This window comes from Castor canadensis, chromosome 8 (assembly GCF_047511655.1).
Source record: "Castor canadensis chromosome 8, mCasCan1.hap1v2, whole genome shotgun sequence".
NCBI classification, from domain to species: domain Eukaryota; kingdom Metazoa; phylum Chordata; class Mammalia; order Rodentia; family Castoridae; genus Castor; species Castor canadensis.
In genome coordinates, this window is record NC_133393.1 from 151908405 (window position 1) to 151928919 (window position 20515).

Genomic DNA, 20515 nt, shown 5'->3' on the forward strand with positions numbered 1-20515 from the left:
GATGATTCAGACCGAGTAAAATCTTAACTAGAATAGCGAGGAATTTAATTTCAAGTGAGACTTTCTGGGTACCTGAAGGTAAAGCTAGAAACCTTTAGCGTACACAGTCTATCTTCCTACCTTAGAATACACACAGAGTATTTTGAATTAAACTGATTTTCTATTGTCTCAGAATTATGATCCTACATTAACAATATTCTTGTAAGAGAATAGGCTTTATCAAAGTGACCCCAGGATACAACCTAAAACCTGTTTTTTAAAAGTAAGTCTCTGCTAGCAAACTTTTTGTTGTTTTGTTTCTACTAAGACACAAAAAATTCCAGTTAAATAAATATTACAGTTACTTAACATTCCAGAATATGCCTTCCTTATATTCTGTGAGGTATTGGTCTTAGTTTCTACCTCAAACATAGACAGTTTAAAAAGTATGGATGTGGGACGGTAGCAGTGCTGACCCAGAAGACAAAGAAAGTTAACATTTGGCCCTGCCTGACTACATGCACCTGGGGGTTAGGGTGGTTAAATCTCAACTGTAAAATGGGGATAACACCCAGCTGGAGAAAAAGAGGAGCGAGAGCTTTGTTATTATTTAATGCTACTAATGAAAGCAAAAAACACTGAACATGCTTAACAATGAAGGGCAAAAGCATTTTAAGAGGACATTTAGAACATTCCTAAGATATCCTGTATAAAAACAGAAGGGAAAAAGTACCACCCTAATCATTTTCAGTTAACTCTCTACTCCCACATGGGCGGTCCACTCTCATATGCTGGTCCCCTTGAAACTACAAGGTCTCTGGAGACTGACAGCCCAAAGACATTCAGGAGAAGCTAGCTTATAAAACAATCTACTCCCAGTACTAGGCTAAACCAAGCAGCTGCCAACCATAGCACTCTTTTATGGCTATTAAGCATTTTTACAGGTCAGGCACAGTTTACTTCCCCATACTCTGTCACCTGCTTTAGTCTGAACACTTTACTGATGGAGGATATTTCACAAACATGTGAGACCATGGCAGGTATTAATAATTATTTCTACCCAGGGGTCCACAAAGGGGAAAGTTCATAATTATCACAAACAGAATGAACTTCAACCAAGATGTGGCACAGATACTGGTCACTTGCTGTGGGTTTTAAATGCACCACAATTCCCCAACTCTTAATTCTTCAGGGTTTATAGCCTTCAGGTTCTGCAATAATAAATTTAGAGAGGTAAAAAAAGCAATATAAAGCAACCCCCCCCAAAAAAAAGTGTCCATTTTTTAATGTTAAAAGTGCCACAATTTAAGTTAAAATCCATCTTTATCCCCTTCTAGATATTAAATCATTCCTCAAAAGGCTTAGTTTAATAATTTTTTCCTCTTTCACAAAACATATACATTTTGTTATGATGTTGATACAATCTCAGAAATATGCTTATATATATATAAATGTCAACACAAGTTTCACTAGTGATGTTTTTTGTGGGCTAACCAAACTTGCACTTTTCTGAAATATGGTTTGCATTTTATCTTATCTACAGGTATATATACTCCATTAAAATTATTCATATATATCTCCAACTTTTTTTTTTTTTTTTGGTGGTACTGGAGATTGAACGCAGGGCCTGGCAATTGTCTACCACATGAGCCATGCCCCCAGTTCCATTAAAATAATTCTAATTGGTGTTTTTCTCTTACAACCCAAGAAGAAAACTGTGCAACTTTATATAAAACATTGTGTATTTTGTCTAAGGAAGCTTTTTCCATGTTAAGAAGTTAAAAAAGAGGGGCACACAGGGTACTAGAGCCAGAACTGGGTTTAAGGCAATAAGTAACACTTTTCCTCTGAATAGAAGCTATAAACCTGAGAAAGGGCTAAACCCAGCAAGAGCAGGAACAGGAGCCCTGCGGCAGCCTGTGAAGAAGAAAGAGAGCAGCTTTCCCTAAATATAGATAAATGCTTAAAGAAAGAGTTCAAAACATTGAAATTTAAGTTGCCCAAGACCACTTACTAGTTTATTTTTGTTTTAACCTTTGCTTAAACAGTAGATTGGCTGATAAAGAGAAATTGATTACATTTTGTGCTTTGTGAATCTAAACAGCCATCTTTTTATAGAAATTACTAACCAGGGAAGTGACTCTTGGTATAACCCTGGGTCTGTGGTTCTCTCCATAGTTCATTCCACCCAACAATAAAACAAAACAAAACCAAAAACCCCAGCAAGTTATTCCTTCTCTTCCCCCACTTCCAATTGTAGCTTAAGCAGTAATTATAATGATAACTTATATTCTTTGATATCCTTTCAGGATATAAGATTTTTTTTTTAAGATAACACAAACCTCACGATTTCCTACTTTTCTCCTTTCTTTCAACTTGGATTTAAAAGCTTACTTATTTGAAAAGCTAAATAAAAAACCCTGTATTAGAACCTGGTGCTAACTGACCAAAACATGTCTATTAGACTGAACGGCTTCCATACTTAGTGTTTTCTTCTGTTCACCACATTTTAACTACAAACTTGTTTCTTCCTTCCTTCTCAACACCTTTTCCCTTATTGATGTCTTGACTCCCCTGCCATGTATCACTTGCTTGCTAAGCTGGAACCTCAGCAGCTTCACCCTTGATCTCCTCACTTTCCTCTATCTGCCACTTCTAATCTGTATATTCTATCAACTTTGAATCCTAAAACATTTCTGATCAGTCGTCTTTTTGATTCTCTTTTCCACTCCATATTCAGCCCTTATCAGCTCTTACATAAATTAATCATAGGGCCTCTCAAGTGGACTGCTTGCTGCTCATTTCTCACCTCTTTCCTGAGTTTCCTTTATGAAACACAAACCTGACCATGTACTTACATGTTTAGAAATCACTAGTAGTTTTGCACTGTACATAAATTAAAGGCCAAATGCTCACAATACAATAGAGCACTCAGGAGTTCACGTATTCTCTGTATATTATGTCTGATTTTGGGAGGAGGTAGAGTGTGGAAGGAAAATATATGCCCTGATTCATTACATGGGCATATCATACAAACTGAGCATTCTTAATAATTTTAAGTCTCCCTTATAGCACTGATGTGTTAAAAAAGTTTAATTTAAAAACAACTTTATTACTAGGTAGACTCTTTACTTCAGCCTAAGGTAATCACTATAGAAAGTTTACCAACTCACAAAAATAAAAATGTTTTTATTTTTTGGAGGGGGTGGTGGTGGTGGTGGGAATATAATCCAGGGCCGGGTGCGTGCCAGGCAAGCGTTCTACCAGAGCTACATCACTACCTCTTAGCCCTTGATGCTTCTTAACACTTTCATTTAATGCACAGGGCAGAGTTCATTCCCTTCTTTTTGCCTCCTCTTCTTTGAAGAATGTAATTCTTGTGAATGTTCACAGTGGCTGGTGCTATTTCCTAACAGGTAGATTAATACTGTACCTGAAATACCACATACTCTGCTCACCGCCAAAGTTGAGTTTATAACAAGAATAGAAAATGAGCAGAAAAAATGTTTATTTCCCATGCCAGACAACTTTCCTATCAGAGAATAGGTTCTAGACATTTTGGGGAAGACCTGCTAACTGTGCTAGGCTAGAAGGATAACTCAAGCCTAACTGAGGGAACACATCTTTACCAAGACAATGTCTGAGGATACCATGCAAGGACAGACAACAGCTGACAGGCCACATTTCCTTTAAAACCAACTCAACTGTTAGAATATGCCAAGCATTTCTCTAAGCATTTTTCAGGATGATTTTTTTTTTTTTTTGTGGTACTGGGGATGGAACCCAGGGCCTCATACATGTTGACAAACACTATAATACCTAGTTATGTCCCAGTCCTCAAGCAGCAACATTTTATGCTTATGACAACCTTCTTTATAGTAGATGCTATGAGTTTTCCTATTTTGTACATGAGGAAAATAAAGCACAGAGAGATTAAGTGACTTGAGCAAGGGACCCAGTCAGGAAATGGCAAGTGCTCAGATTCACAGGAAGCAGTGTGACTCCAGGGCTCTCTCCCAGGCTTTCCTTTTTTTTTTTTTTTTTCAGTGTTCCATATTCATTTTTTTTTTCATTTTTCTTTTATTATTCATATGTGCATACAAGGCTTGGTTTATTTCTCCCCCCTGCCCCCTCCCCCTCCCTTACCACCCACTCCACCCCCTCCCGCTCCCCCCCTCAATACCCAGCAGAAACTATTTTGCCCTTATCTCTAATTTTGTTATAGAGAGAGTATAAGCAATAATAGGAAGGAACAAGGGGTTTTGCTGGTTGAGATAAGGATAGCTATACAGGGCATTGACTCACATTGATTTCCTGTGCGTGGGTGTTACCTTCTAGGTTAATTCTTTTTGATCTCACCTTTTCTCTAGTTCCTGGTCCCCTTTTCCTATTGGCCTCAGTTGCTTTAAGGTATCTGCTTTAGTTTCTCTGCATTAAGGGCAACAAATGCTAGCTAGTTTTTTAGGTGTCTTACCTATCCTCACCCCTCCCTTGTGTGCTCTCGCTTTTATCATGTGCTCATAGTCCAATCCCCTTGTTGTGTTTGCCCTTGATCTAATGTCCACATATGAGGGAGAACATACGATTTTTGGTCTTTTGGGCCAGGCTAACCTCACTCAGAATGATGTTCTCCAATTCCATCCATTTACCAGCGAATGATAACATTTCGTTCTTCTTCATGGCTGCATAGAATTCCATTGTGTATAGATACCACATTTTCTTAATCCATTCGTCAGTGCTGGGGCATCTTGGCTGTTTCCATAACTTGGCTATTGTGAATAGTGCCGCAATAAACATGGATGTGCAGGTGCCTCTGGAGTAACAGTCTTTTGGGTATATCCCCAAGAGTGGTATTGCTGGATCAAATGGTAGATCGATGTCCAGCTTTTTAAGTAGCCTCCAAATTTTTTTCCAGAGTGGTTGTACTAGTCTACATTCCCACCAACAGTGTAAGAGGGTTCCTTTTTCCCCGCATCCTCGCCAACACCTGTTGTTGGTGGTGTTGCTGATGATGGCTATTCTAACAGGGGTGAGGTGGAATCTTAGTGTGGTTTTAATTTGCATTTCCTTTATTGCTAGAGATGGTGAGCATTTTTTCATGTGTTTTCTGGCCATTTGAATTTCTTCTTTTGAGAAAGTTCTGTTTAGTTCACATGCCCATTTCTTTATTGGTTCATTAGTTTTGGGAGAATTTAGTTTTTTAAGTTCCCAGGCTTTCCTGATGTTCAACAGAATGGCAAAAGCCAAAAAGTTGAAGAAAACTTTCAAGGGCAACTATAAAACTCTTTTGATATTCTCTTATCATGCTTCTTTCCAAAATATGGGAAGATGGGAAGAAATTGGGTCTGCATACAGGGCCCTTCAGAGACCTGCAAAACTGGTCTTGGACTGGGAGGAGGAGAAGGAGGAACCTCCATTCTCAAACACTGTTGAATAAAGGAGCAATAGCTGGAAAATTCAAAAGTCCTCGCATAGGACCCCTGTGCAACAATGCACTGCTTTTCTGTATAGATCACACAGGTTTTCCTATACAAAGCTCAGAACTTGACCTAGTGCTTCTCTAGTCACATGCCACTTAGGGAACCCAGGGCTTAAGATAACTCATCGATAAGTTCCCTCAAGTACTCTATCTTCAGGTTGCTCCTGGTTTTGTAGTAGGAACCCATATTTGTTGAGATGAAACAGATGTCTACTTCTAAACATTATTTGATCACAGTAGCTCTTCTAGTAGTCTAGCAATAACTAGTTTCACATCTTGGGGTGACTTACTTGGCTTGATATATAGCAACTTATTTATTGTGACTTACTGATCAATATCCTTGTTTATGGTCCTTCCACATTTTCAAAGAGTAGCCTATTCCTCAGAAGTTTTACTTTAAAATCAATTATAATTTCCCTTCATCAGCCTCTCACATCTTAAAAAAAATAAATAAATCAAGAAACAGACTACAAGAAAATTAAGAGTACTTTAATTTGTCATAATTATGCTATAAAGTTCAAAACTGAAAATCTCACTTAAAATTCCTTAGGATTTGGAAAATCAAAACCTTGAACAAAAATTAACCCTTTCTCTGGACTTTTTTTTTTTAATCAATGCTATCATGTAGTGATATAAAGAGATACACACAATGTTAGGGAACACAGAAATTAGATAAGTATACAACTTTCTGGTATAGGCTGAGTCTTGGGAATAGATAATGCACAGGCCTTGTGCCTGCCTTAGAGAATATGTTATTCAGACAGGTTACTGGACAGACGCATGAGCAGAGATAACAAAATGCAAGCAACTGCCACAATGAGGGTCTAGGGAAAGAGAGAAGGTAGGAGTGCAGGCAAGGGACAGGGAGCACAGCAGGAATAATCAATGTGGGTTCAGTGTATGGGGAGAAGGACTGGAGTTAAGAACAGACGAGGAGTTGAAGGGAAGACTCAGCAGGTCAGGACTGATGGCAGTAGCCTTGCCAGGTTTTGAGAACTATCAGCTTTAAGAAGCACATAGATGAGAACTTAGAAAGCATTTGTCAAGTCATGTTTTACTTTAAAATTTATAATTTTTTTATGATGGAACTGGGATATGAACTCAGGGCTTCACACTTACAAAGCAGGCATTCTACCTCTTGAGCCATTTTGCTCTAGTTATTTGGTTATTTTGAAGATAGGGTCTTGTAAACTATTTTCCTTGAGTGGCCTCAAACCTCAATCCTCCTGATCTCAGCTTCACAAGTAGCTAGGCTTATAGGCATGAGCCTCCATGCCCAGCTAAATTTACAATTTTAAAATCGTGGGATTTTTGTGTGTGTGTGGGGGGGGGGGAGGGTGATTGGGGGGTACTGGGGTTTGAACTCCAGGCCTATACCTTGAGCCACTCCACCAACCCTTTTTTTAATGTGTGAAGGGTTTTTTTGAGGTAGGGCTGGCTTCCAACCAAAATCCTCCTGATCTCTGCCTCCTGAGTAGCTAGGATTACAGGAGTGAGCCACTGGCGCTCAACTATGTTTTTAAATTTATAATTAAATGCCAGGCAATGTGGCACATTCCTATAATCCCATTTGTCTCATATAATCCCAGGTATTTGGGAGGCTGAAGCAGGAGGACTGCAAATTTGAGGTCAGCCAGAGCAACATAAGGAGATCTCAAGATCTTGTTTTAAAACAATAAAAAAGGTAAATTTACAATTAAGGAGGATATTGGTATGTTAGATAGGAGGAAGTAAAGTATCCATTACTTAAACATGTATTAAAAATAAATCTTTAATACAATGATTCAAAATAAGAAAACTTAAAGTAAACACAGCACTGTACACACATTATGGGGTTAAAAAAAAAAAAAAAGAAAAAAGAAAAATTTCCCAAGGGGGTTGGTAAGAATGTATTTGGGAGAAAGGAGGGAATAAAGGCAGGCCACTCTCTAGTCAGCAGGGCAAAGCTGGGATGGGATGTATAGCTTCTAGGGATCCATGGCCACCATAAAAATTCTGCAGTTGTTCACATTCCTCATGTCTCTATGATTTTTACATATCACGTAACATGCATGCATGTTTAGAGGCAAGGACCTCTGTAACACCACTCATGGCAGAGGTCATTGTGAAGTCACATATACAATTTTACCAAGGCAAGTAAAGAAGTCGAAGTTGGACAGAAGTAGCAAAGAGAAAAAAGCAGAAAAATCTCACATTCACAAGTCCCACACTCAAACAGGGAAGAGGAGTGAAGGCCACTTTTTCATGCAGTGATGTACTGGGGTTCAGCAATCTTCAGAATGGCATGACACATGCACAGGGAAAGGAGCATTTGTCTCATAAGGACTTCACCTTATTTTGTTATATTATCATTCTTGCCAAACACCTGATAAACACATAGGCCAAAATGGACTGCTAAGGAAGTATATTTGGTCTTATCTTTTGTGACAGAACTGAGAGCATGCTCATTAAGCAATAGCAAAATTAAATGCACCTGCTAAAACCTAAGCTAATACTAGACTCAAAGTGACCTTGACAAATTAAAGCATCACTAAATTAAAGAAGGGAAGTTAGTATGATTTTAATTTGTTCTTTCATGAGGTAAGAAAATAAAAGCTAGATAAACGAAATAGAACAAAATCTTGTAGGCAGAGGGAAATGAGCCTAACTTTTTGAAAATCACCCAGGCATGGTGATCATGCCTGTAATCCCATCCCTCGGGAAATCAGGAATTCCAGGCTAGGCTGGGATGTATAGCAAGACCCTGTCTCAAAATACATACATACATACCCAAAATACATTATGGGACTCTACTAAATGACCATGTGCACTAAAGCTAATAAATTATCTTTTACTTTCAGGGTAATGGAATGATACATTTTCCCTTCCTATTTCACTGGGTGGCTTATAAGAATAAGACAGATGTACAAGTAAGTTCAAAATATAAAGCTAATACTCTATTCTTAAAGAGAGAGGGATGTGAACTGATCCTAAGTCATGGGTTCTAGATTCATGCTTTTTGTTTAAGATGTTAAAAAAATCCTTCAGAATTGGGGGTTGTGACTCATGTGGCAGAGTGCCTATCTAGAAAGCACAGGCTCTAAGGTCAAATCACAGCACCAAGAAGCAAATAAATACATACATACATATGTGAATAAGTACACAAACAAATACATAAGTAAATAAAACATCGCCAAGGGGGATGGGGACAGAAAAAAAAAGAGGGAGGGATGTAAATAAATAGATGACCAGTGGGAAAGAAAGTTAGGAAATAAGCTTAAAGCTGCAGTATGAGACTTCAGTTGGTGCTATTACAGGAAGTGGTGAACTATAAAGCCCCTGAAGGAGCAATAGCAGGGCCAGTCCAAAAATTTAAAGCCTCACTATGTAGAAGCATGCAGGGTTTTTATTACCACGTTTCTATACCATTTGCCTTAAATGAAGTATTACAACTTTTTATCTCAGATAATACGATTAACTTGAAGCACTTCTGAAACAGTTGAGACTGTAACTAGAGTTTTAAAAACAAAAAATACATTCAGTGTTTGCTACCTAAAGGGATTCATATTAGGCCAGTGCTAAGAAAGAGACTGATTTATCATATTTGGTGTATTTATTCCAATTATAAATTCTAGATTTTATCTGGTGATCAAATCTGAGAAGTAGTAGACTAAATAGTCACTTTTTGAAGAAACATTTTAAGTGGCAGGCTCACTGTTCACCACCCTTTCAGGGAATGAGCTAACTGCAGTTGAGGATTACAGAGTACCTTTTACTTTCTATAAAGTAGACATGGACTGACACACAGGGCCTAGGGATTTTGTCCGATTATTGGTTTTCAGTTACTGCTATAGAATGCTCAAAAGTTTACACATAAAAACTGCATTGAGATGTTACCAATCAATATTAAATGTTGAAATAAAGAAAGCACTCCCAGATGGTCACATACCCATCCACAAACAAGCCCTCCAAATGCTATAACTGTCAGGGAAAAGCTGGCAAGCAGGCCATCAACTTGGCCAAGACGATTGGTGGACCACTGAGTGCTCAAATCTCACTTTTTAAAAAAGAATTTTGTACGTTAGAGTTCCTAAATGTGGTCCTTTTAGATTTGCAATTTAAAATCACTGTGCCAAAACTTTATTAGAGGAAGTAAATCTTCTATTTCAAACAATGGTTCAGAGTGACACTGATAATGAAGAGAGTGAAAGAGAAAGAAAGAAAAAGAAAAATCACGGTTGGGGTGTCTAAGAGAGAAAGGCAAGCTCCTTGAATTAGACAGTTCTAATTTCAAGAAATATATATATAGTCCCCCCACACTTTTTTTTTTTTTTTTTTTATGGCAGTGCTAGAGACTGAACCCAGGGCTTTAGCATGCTAGGCAAGCGCTCTACCATTGCAGATTAAGCACATTAAAAAAATTTTGGCTTATTAATATTTCCTTTTTTAAACTGTTATGAATTCTAGGAATAATGTACTGATAAAATTGGTGGTGGGGAGGAGAGAGACTGATATATGATCCTGCCTGATAATTTTTTTTTTTTTTTGAGACAGGATCTCGCTGTGTAGTTCAAGCTGGCCTTGAACTCACTATGTAGCATAGACTGGCCTTGACCTCATAATTCTTCTGCCTGGCATGCACCACCACACCCAGTTTAAAATCCTTATTAAATATGATTAGAAATCATTTATGTATTTGTCAAGTATAGTAAACTTTATATATAAACTAACTCAAAAAGTTCATATAATTAAATATGTCAGACTAAAAATGGATTTATACATCTGTTCCCTTCTCACAAAAAGAGGGGTGGTGGTGGAAGATAAACTTGCAGTACTCATGAAGACATGAAGAATGGGAGAGGAGGTATTCAAATTCTGGAAGTTTGAAATTAGGTAGATAAAGACTAAGTGATTCAGTGGGCTGCAAGAACGCAGAGAGTAATGCACATCGGAGGAGGGAAGGCCCAGGTCCTCAGAAACCGAGTGTGTGAGAGGGACTAGAAAACGGAAGCACTGAGTGAAGGGCAGTAAGAGGAGCTAGACTTCTAACTCAACCAAGTAAACCAAACTTAATCAGGCAACTGTCCCCACCAAAGAGGTAGGGAGCATATCAAAAACAAGTAGAAGGATGTCAAAGTATACACACTGAATAATGAGAACATATCTCCACCCCCATAACCTTCCTCTTCTCTACTTGGCTTTTAGGATGCTGGCAGCTACACTTACACCCTTAGATAGCAGATTTTAAGATTTTTCTCTGGGAAAACTGACCTCAGGGAAAAGGCCTATAAACGATAACTGGCTGCCTTCTATAGGGAGTACCACTGACTAACAAGCCTTGTTCATATTATAACACAGAGCTTCAAGTGATTATTTTTTAGCATCTCTTTCTTTACTGAAATATAAATGGATAGCAGAGGACAACCAGGCATTTGAAGAGCCTCTAGTTAGAAAGAGTATATAGGAAACAGATGAAACAGTTTTAGAAAAAAATTTATAATGTACTCAAAAAAGAAAGTATTACAACCATAAACAAAGCTGACTTTTTAAAATCTGTAAGAAGTAGCTCTTCAAAAATATAAAAAATACCTGGGCACCAGTAGCTCATGCCTATAATCCTAGCTATTCAGGAGGCAGAGATCAGGAGGATTGTGGTTCAAAGCCAGCCCTGGAAAATAGTTCGTGAGACCCTATCTCAAAAAACCCTTCAGAAAAACAGGGCTGGTGGAGTGGCTTAAGGTAAAGGCCCTGAATTCAAGCCCCAGTACCACCGAAAAAAACAAAACAACAAAAAAAAAACACCACACAAATTTCCTGAACTGAAAGATGCTGAGTGTACAGCCAGAAAAGGTCTCAGAGTAGTCACACAACAAATGAAAAGACCTACACAAAGCGTATCATTTTGAGATTTCAGAACCCTAGGGAAAATGAGAAGATCCTCAAACATTCCAGAAGAGAAAAACAGCATACACAAAGACCTTAAATTTGGAATGCTCCAGTCCTCTCAGCTGCAACAAAGCCAAAGGACAAGTACAAGTAAGGAGCAATGAATCCAAGACAGCGAGAGAAAAATCACTCCCAGTCCAGAATTCCATGTCCAGTCAACTCCCAATTAAGCACATCCAGAGAGACAAGATCTCAACATATTTGCCACCCATGCACCTTTCTCAGGAAACCACTAGAGGATGATGCTCCCTTAAATGGAAGTCTATTTTAAGAAAGAGGAGGACGTGGGTAGAGCAGATAATGTTCAATAGCAGAGTAACTTATGATAAGCCACTCCAGGGTAAGTTGTGAAACAGACCTAGGGTATAAATTACCCCTGTTACAAAGTGTAGGTTAGACAGATACAGCTCAAGAAAATAAAGTAAACAAAAACATCAGTTAATTAAGCCTAGAGTAATGCTGGTTGTGGTGGTACATGCCTGCAATCCCAGCACTCAGGAGGCTAAGACAGGAGGATTGGAAGTTCCAGCCAAGAATGGGATACACAGTGAGACCCTGTCTCCAAAAAAAACCTCAAAACCAAACAAAACCCAAGCAATTCAGTATTTTAGGAGGAAGGAAATACATACTATCTTTGTAACTATTACAGATGTTGAATAGTGATTTTTAAAAACCAGTAAGTAATATAAATGGCAGTAAAAGGTTATTTATTCAAAAATAGAAGAAACTAGCAGAGGCAGCAACTTCTAAAAGCTATAAATGGATATAAATGAATGTCTCCTGGAAGCAGAAATCAGGGATAAGATAGGGGAGGGACCCTTCTTTTCTAAAACACTATAGGCACTGGCCTGACACAGACAAGTTATTGGTGAAAATAAAAGTTAAATCTTCCTAACTATTCACTTCATTGTCTATTGATTATTTGAGCCACCAAACTTGTGACGTGCAAAAACTAAGGTGGAAGAAATGGAACCAAAATGAAGTAAAAAAACCCCAAGCCGGTAAGAGATTTCTCCTACTCACCATCTCTCTGGCTATTTCCAGCGCTTCCTGCAGGCCATAGAGCCTGCCGCAGACCAGGTAGATGCCATTGGCCCAGAGAATACAACCCTCGTGGACCCAAAATTCATTGCTGTCAAGAGGTAGTTCAGGGATTTGTAACTCCAGCTCGGAGCCACCTTCTGAAGTGGTGGGCACAGAGGGTTTTGTGTCCAAAACAGTCTTTTCGCTGCTGCCCTCAGTGGCTGCTTTTTTACAAGGCAGTCCCCTGGACAGGGACCGAGGGCCTCCACCACAGTCTTCTGAGCGATGGCGCCGCTTGAACCTGGGGTGCGCTGCTAGGCTCCTCTGCTCCTTCTGCTGTTGTTGCTGCTGCTCTTCCTCCTCCTCAGTGTCCGTCTTGGAGCCATTGGAAGCACTTTTGTGTCGAACCTTGACCTTACTCTGCATCTCAGTGGCCCTCTTAGGAGGCGGATTCTTCGGGAGAGTGGCTGCATAATCTTGGGGATAAAAGGGCCCAAAAAGGTCACCCATGTTCCGGTAACTGGCCCACTTGCCACACAAGCAGCAAACCAAGTGTCCCATAACAGAAGATTCTGTCACCACAGGCCCTTGCAGCATGAAGGATGAAGCTGGAAGTGCCTTGCTTTCAGTGCTGCTGGGGGGAGGGGTCAGGGACCTCTGACCCTTCCGGCCCCTCACCAATTTGGTCTGTTCCTCTTCTTCAGCATTGATGATTGTACAAACGGCTCCAAGTTCACACTTATTTACTACATGTATATAAGGGAAAAAAGACTTGTTCTTGGCATCAGTTTTATCTAGCGGCTGGGTGGCATACTTTAGCTTGATCTCTGGTTCTTGGGGTTCTACAATGGGAACTGCTTGTTTGGTTTTCCGCTTCCTTGGCTGGGCCCCAGGCTTCCTTCTCTCCCTCCTTTGCCTCTGCTTTTTTGGCTTTGGCTCTCCATCTGTAGAACCCTCTGTTATCTGAGAGGGTTGAGGAGGTGGAGGTGGTGGCTGCTGCTGTTTCTTTTGCTTATTCACACTACCAATGGGTCTCCCCTTCTTCTTTCCTGATGGGAAATACCCCTTTGGGGGAAAACTCTCTTGTTTGGGTGAAATCATGACTGTATCATTCTCTTTCTCTTCAGCCTTGGGGTTTGACTCAGGGGCCAAAATGCCCACTGGAGCTACATTCTTTGAGTCAGAAAAGATTAAAGGTGCTGTCCCACCCAAAGAACCATCTGCTCTCCCTTGGTTACTGCCAGGCTTCTGTGAGGTTGTGGATGTCATGGCACCAGAGGGTTCCTTTCCAGGAGGAACTATTTCTGAATGTGTCTCTGTCTTCACTTTGTCATCCCCACTAACACGCCATTCTTCTGAAGACCTTGGAAGAGGCTTTTCAACGTTGGATTCCTGGTTGGTTGCACTGACTAGGTCAGACACCACCTCTCCTTTTCTCTTCTCCATCTCAGCCTCCTGAGCAGCCACAGTCCCACCCTCAGGAGGACCACTCTTCAGAGACAGTATGTCATCTAGGGTGACCGTGTCTCCCCCGGCATCTGCACTATTTGTGGATGCACTCCTCCTAATATTTGGGGATGTGATCTTCTGAACTATAGCTTCCAATTTCAATCCCCGCCCTTTCCTAGGGGGCAGTATTTTGGTCTTAGCAGGGCTAGTGAGGGTAACAGCAGGGCAGTTTCTATTATCTGGGTTTGGAAGGTCCTTGGAAGAATCTCTCTTAGGGATAGACTTGATATCCTGACTGTGAGAAAGATGGGTGTAGGAATTAAATGCTTTATCGGCGCCTTCTTTTGATGGGTGAAGGAGGCGTCCTTTATCTTCAGTGTTACTGTTCTTTACATCCTGTGACTGTCTCTTACTGGGAATGGGAGAGATAAAAGAACGGACACGCCTCCGCATAATTAAGGGGTTTTGAGAAGAATGATCTTCTTGACCCGGAAGCCTTAGCATTACATTACTAGGTTTGGATGACTGTGCAGACTCAGCTAGTCCATGTCCATCTGTCTCATGTGGTGGCCCATACCTTTTTTGATTGGACATTCCTGGAGGACCACTGCTTTTAGCTGGAGAAGTTTGCCGAGAAAGATCCCAACAAGATTCTTGCTGTAACTTCTGGGAGCTGTGCTTCAATTCCATGCCTTTGGTAGGCAGACCATCACTAGACATGAGGCAACGCCCAGCTTCCTGAATGCTGGGGTCATGGTAAGTCCCTACTGGTGGGCCGTACATCATACCATCTTTGTCATTTTTCAGAGGGCTCCGAACTCTGTCAAGAAACTGCTGCTGCCGTGGGCTCTTCCGTGGCCCCTCCTGCCTGTGCTGTGAGGCGGAAATCACTCCTTGAGCAGAACTGCTGCTCCAATCTTTGTATTCCTCTTGCTGCTGTTGGTACATCTGTCTCTTATAATGGAGCTGAGAATTCAAACCTGCATTAGGGTCCCCATAAGCATGAGCCCGAGCATTTGTGTGGTAAGCAGAGGCCAGGCTTTCTGAGTTGGGAGAAAATGGAGCATGTAAAGAACTCCTGTTGGCCCTCTCTGAAAAGGTCATGTGTGGGTTCATATGATGAGGGTCTCCCCCTGGGCCTCTGCTCCTGCCAGGAGACATCTTTAATTTTTCTGCAAAGTCATGATACTGAGAAGGGGACCGACCCCGCATGGCCTCCCGACTACCAACTCTGCCAGGGACCCGCCTCATTGGTGTGGGTCTGCTGTCTTGTGGACCATAGTCTGAAAGGGAATCGTGGGCTGCTGCTGCAGGGCTGGCATTGCCACGGTAGGACTCATGCTTGATGCTAGTAGGATGGCAGTGATCTCCAGATTTCTTGTTGAAGCTAGCTTGGGATTTGGATTGTTCAAAGTCTTCCTCTTTTATCTGCCCAGTCTGGGATTTCAGTTTTGTTTCCATGGACACCAAACCACCTGGAAGAATGACCGACTGACTTAAACTTGGGTTGAGACGTTCATTCCTCCCAATTCTGGTATCGGCACCTATGTGTCCCAGTGAGTGAGCTCCCTGATCCCTGACGATCTGTCGTAATGGAGAAATATCACATATCACTGACCTCCTTTCAGAGAGGGAGCCCCCAGGCTCATGGGCTGATGATGTAGGCTCTATTTCAAACTTTCTGGGAATTGGGTAGTCAGCCAAATTGATCTGTTTCATTTCAGAAGCTATGCTGCTTGATTTCCTTTCCCAGGGGCCCCAATGGGGGTTTTCTAACAAGGATCCAATGCTCTTGTTCAGAAGGCCCCTGCTGGCTAATTCATTGGTTTGACTAACTAAGACATTGGGCCTCGTGGTTCCTTCCAGGCCACCAGTCATCCCCTGATGCTCCTGAGCACTCCTAGAATACCTCCTGTCAGGGTGGTGGTGGTAACCCTGAAGCACTTCCTGCAGGAGGCTGGGGAACTTCTCATTTCTACCTTTTCGTTCCCCATGGCCAGTGAAATCCCCCTTTTCTTGCCCTGTAGAATACTGAGGAAAGCCACCAACATTTCGTGGTACAGCTGACCCAAAACTCTCTTTGTAACTGTAGCGCAGGCTTCCAGGAGACTTGCTAGGCTCAGACCTGCCTGTGAAACCAGGACCTGCTGCCGAGTGGCCACTCTGGCTATTTCCCTCTCCGTTGTGGTTGGAGCTGTTATCGCCATTCTTGTTTCCTTTGTTCCCTCCTCCTGGAGGCTCTGGCTGTGAAAGTGATGTGTGACTGGTTTCCTTTGTCCCACTGTTGCTGGGTGGCCTTTGAGTGGCTGCAGGGTCATCCTCCTGGGAACCTTTATCTTGTCCACCAGGTTTTTCTACACGACCTGTCATGGCTTCCCGGGAGACAATCACCCCAACCGTCTTCTCATTGGCTTTTGGGTTCCCCTCAGATGACAGTGGTGTGTCCTTACTGCCTGGTGAGGTGGTCTCTTCTCTAGCTGCAGGACTGGTGCTGAGTCTGGGGGGCTCATTCTGAGCACCTTGTGCTGGTGAGGAGCCTGCTTTCTCTGAGGCTCCACCTTTGTAGGTAGTAGTGTCAGAGCTGGTACTCTGGCCACTTAGTTGCCTCACTCTCTCGCCTGGATCCTCTGAACTGCTGGAGCAGCCTCCATCCAATGACTCTGCCATAGGGGACTTCAGTTGATCTTCAGGATGTGAGGAGCCTTCTGAGTTCGTGCAGCTATCTGCTTTTTTAGATGATGAGGAAGGCCTCTTAGAGGTCTTCTTTTGAGGTGTCAGGGCATCAGAAAGTAACATGTGTTGGACAGTATTAGGAAGATTGGCCACTTGAGTACTCAGAGCACTCAAACTACTCAACCCAGGATCCGTCAGCCGCTTTTCTGGCATTCCTTCTAGCCCAAACCCTTTGAAGCTTGCAGCATGAGAATTAGGACTGGGCATCATTGATGGGGTAGGACTGAGTTGAGGCATTAACTGTAAAATTCGGTTTCTGGACCCCATGGGCACATTGCCTTGCCCACACTGAAGATTATCCCCACTCTGCATGAGAGGAGAAGGGGTGGAGCTACAGCTTGGAGACTGAACCACAGAAGCAGCTGGAGAAGGGTTAGATATGGGGCTGAAGTTCTGGTGAAACTGCATGGGGGACCTCACAGGAACTTCAGGCTGGCTGTACTGCCCCACCTGGCTTTGTAAGGGCAACTTGGTGGCAGCATTGGTGTACTGCATTACATGCTGCTGCTGCTGCTGCTGCTGCTGCTGCTGCTGCTGCTGCTGTTGCTGCTGTTGCTGCGGCTGCTGCTGCTGCGGCTGCTGTTGCTGCCCCTGTTGGGTCCCTTGTGGAATCTTTGCCTGTTCAAAATTTTTCATAGACTGAGGCTGATAGCTATAATTTGACTGTGTTCCATAAGCCTGTGCATTAGAACCCACATTATGCCCTTCATACTGGGATCCAGCATTTACACTGTAACTGCCATCATAGCTCTGTCCAGACTGGCTGAAACGCTGTGGTGAAGGAAAGGAAGAAGAGGAGGAGGAGGAAGCAGATGACTGGTAGTGCTGGCCAAACTGACCCACTCTTAACTGGTAACCAGTAGCAGAGGACGGCAGAGTTGAGGGCCTCTGCATTGGCTGTAGATGGGAAGAGCCAGAAGCTGGTTGGCTGGTAGCTTGTGGCAGAGGCTGATGGGATTGGTAAAGCTGTTGTCTCAACTGCTGTACTTGCTGCTGTTGCTGTTGGCTGGAGGCCTGCTGTTGGTACTGAGCACTCCCAGGAGAGAAAGGCCCTGTGTAATCCTGCTGATAATGAGACACACCACTAAGGGCAGAATGCTGTGCTTGAAATTGGCCCACATGACCCTCACTCCCATACTGATTGCCGAAGCTGCTTCCCTGGGGGGGTCCATAGCTCTGCACAGGCCCAGAAGGTCTTCGCTGAGGAGGCTGTGGGTTTCCTGCTGCCACTGGGTCTTTGTTGCCTGCCATGTAGTAAAAATCTCCAGTCTCTTTCCTAAAACCCTGGTAACCTTGATGGCCAGAGGTTTCACTAGCCATGGCTGCAGCAGCAGCCGTTGTTCCTCGTCGTCCACCACCACCACCACCACCGCTGCCACTACCACCACCTGCACCCCCAAAATTCTGGAACATCTGAGCCTGACGAGGACTAAACTCTTCTATCCGAGATGAGCCATGTACCTCCTGTGGGTAACTCTGCTGGTTTCCGTGGTAACTGCTTTGCTCCCGAAAGGACTGCATACTGTTCAGCAGCACAGCAGCAGGCCAACAGCCCTCCTGAAAAAGGAAAAAATGAAAGACAAGTGTGAGACATGCATCTCCTCAGTACAAACAAAATCAAGCCTTAGACAACTGAGATGCCCAAAACAAGCTAATTTGAATTTCATCTCCTTTTCTCTTACTCTGCCATTCCTGATAATGCAAACAACCAGAGAAAATGGCCTAAACAATCAAGGAGGAGATCTGTGGTGGAAGGAAACAAGCACTCTAGATATATACAAATTCAATATAGTTTTTAAAGAATTTCATTATTAGATAAATGAGCCAACTAAATTCAGTTGGATTAAGTATAGGGCTGTGTTATTGCTATCAATAAAAAAATAACAACAAAAACTTTTTAAGACAGGGTCTCACTTTGTAGTCCAGGCTGTGTTCAAATTCATGCTCCTCCTGCCTCAGCTGAGTGCTGGGATTACAGCATTGCGCTACCACACCCAGCTGAGAACAATTTTTAAGAGTCTTCCAGTTATGGTGGGGAAAGGGTGAGAAAAGCCAGTTTCATTTCTTTGCTCTCATGTACTAAACTGACCACTGAACAGAGAGCCACAAATAATGAAGCAGTCACCCTACTGGCTGCCCATGTCCACTTGACCCACTACTGCCTGAGAAACAGAAGTGGCCTGCGATTGAAGTCAGTGCTTCATGTCCAAATGCACATTACTGCAGATGTACTTAATTACCAACTACATTCACTCCTGATCATTATATGGATTCTTTATGCTGCAATCACCCACACAAACTTTGGGGGTCCACCTCTTCTTGAAATATGACTGTGTGCAAGGCATCCCTCTCAACCACACACCCTTAATTCCTAGGTACAAAGGGCTAGAGTTAAGTCAGAGAGTAGCAGTAATTATTATTCCAAACTTTTTTGGAGGTTTGTAAGACGTCCCAGCACCTCTAACCATGTGGTTTGCCAATCTAATCTTATTACTGCTATTCCTATGAATGCAGTAACTGAAACACCTTAGGTGACAGCAAAACAGAGTTGATGAGAATATCAAGCCCAGGACCCAGACTCTTTGTAGTTATCTGATTGGGCCACCATTTTGCATTATGTTTGCTAAGGCATTATCTTCTTAAATTAATCTAAATTAACAGAGAGGTGATTTTATTTTGCCTTTTGCCTTGGCTTGTCCCCTTCTCAGAAATGAATAGGGCAAGGCGAAACCACTTCAAATGACTTTAAACTTCAAATGACTTTAAAATAATCAACTGTTTGAGTCAAGAGTTGTAGCCTAAATGGTAGAACACCTACCTAGCAAGCACAAAGCCCTGATTTCAAACCTCAGTACTGCCACACACACACACACACACACACACACACACACACACACACACACACAAAATCGTTTTAAAAAGAAAGTTATGAAACACACATGAGCTAGGGTGAGGTCCGAATATAATAGACAGTTTTCTTAGAATGATTTATGAAGCCAGTTTCTTAAGTCTCTCTCAAAAGGAGTTAAGATGGAGCTGCCTACAGGAAAGTCAGTGATCCCTTCTAGTGAAGTCAGTTCATCATATCCTTGCTCCAGGCCCAGGCCACAACACGGTCACACAAGAACTCTGCTTTGCCTGTCATGTCACCCCCGCCCCAGCCATATGGTTTGTCCTCCTTGCCTCTTTTCAGTCTCTGGGCAAGCCATAACCTGATAGTAAGGCCTTCCCATTAAAAAGTAGCTAACTCCATACCCTCACCCTGGCTCCATCTCTCTCCCCTGCTTTATCCCCCAGTACTTATTACTTACAGACATGTATATGCTATTTGTTTACCGTCTGTTTCTTCCCAGAAACTAGAATGTGAACTCTTAAAGGGCAGAAATTGCCTGATCCCTGCTATGATCCTCATGTCATCCAAACAGTAAGGAACATGCTAAATAATTAAATGATATAAGAACTAGACCTCAGAGAACTAGGCCAGAACTGACATATTCAGAGATGGTACTGTGGGGGTAAGAGAAGTTTGGAAAGAGAAAATAGAGTATGACTGATCTAGCAGGAGAGCTAGTGGATGTTGATAAGCTACCTGTAAATCCTATTGGCCCAGTTCTAAGGGAAAACCCAACTGGGACTTGTGGAGTAGCTCAAGTGGTAGAGCAGCTGCCTATCAAGTGTGAGAAGCTAAGTCCAAACCCCAGTACTGCAAAAGAAGAAAAAAAGAAAATCCAACTTAACTTGGATACACATGAGAACTGTGAGGAAATTTCAGAAATAAACACACATCACAGTGGAAGATGGTCAGTAAAAGCCTGACCCAATTCTTCTGAGACATCTTATGTCTAAAGTAGCTAGACAACGGCCTCGTTCTCTGATATAGTGACATGACCATCTTTAAACATTCACATATAAAAAAATATCAACAGT

The 20515-nt window shown here is 42.1% G+C and overlaps 1 protein-coding gene across 10 annotated transcripts in view; it reads right to left on the reverse strand.

The window, feature by feature from the left end:
- Positions 1–20515, reverse strand: part of Tcf20 (transcription factor 20) — a 179980-nt gene that overhangs the window by 28227 nt on the left and 131238 nt on the right. For 9 of the 10 annotated variants that reach the window (XM_074084605.1, XM_074084604.1, XM_074084602.1 and 6 more), the window contains exon 2: positions 12407–18145. In XM_074084605.1, coding sequence (XP_073940706.1) covers positions 12407–18109 — 5703 coding nt within the window. In that variant the 5' untranslated portion in view covers positions 18110–18145. Of the gene's footprint in view, positions 1–12406; positions 18146–18502; positions 19391–20515 lie in introns of those variants that run through there. The other variant, XM_074084607.1, reaches the window with a different exon arrangement.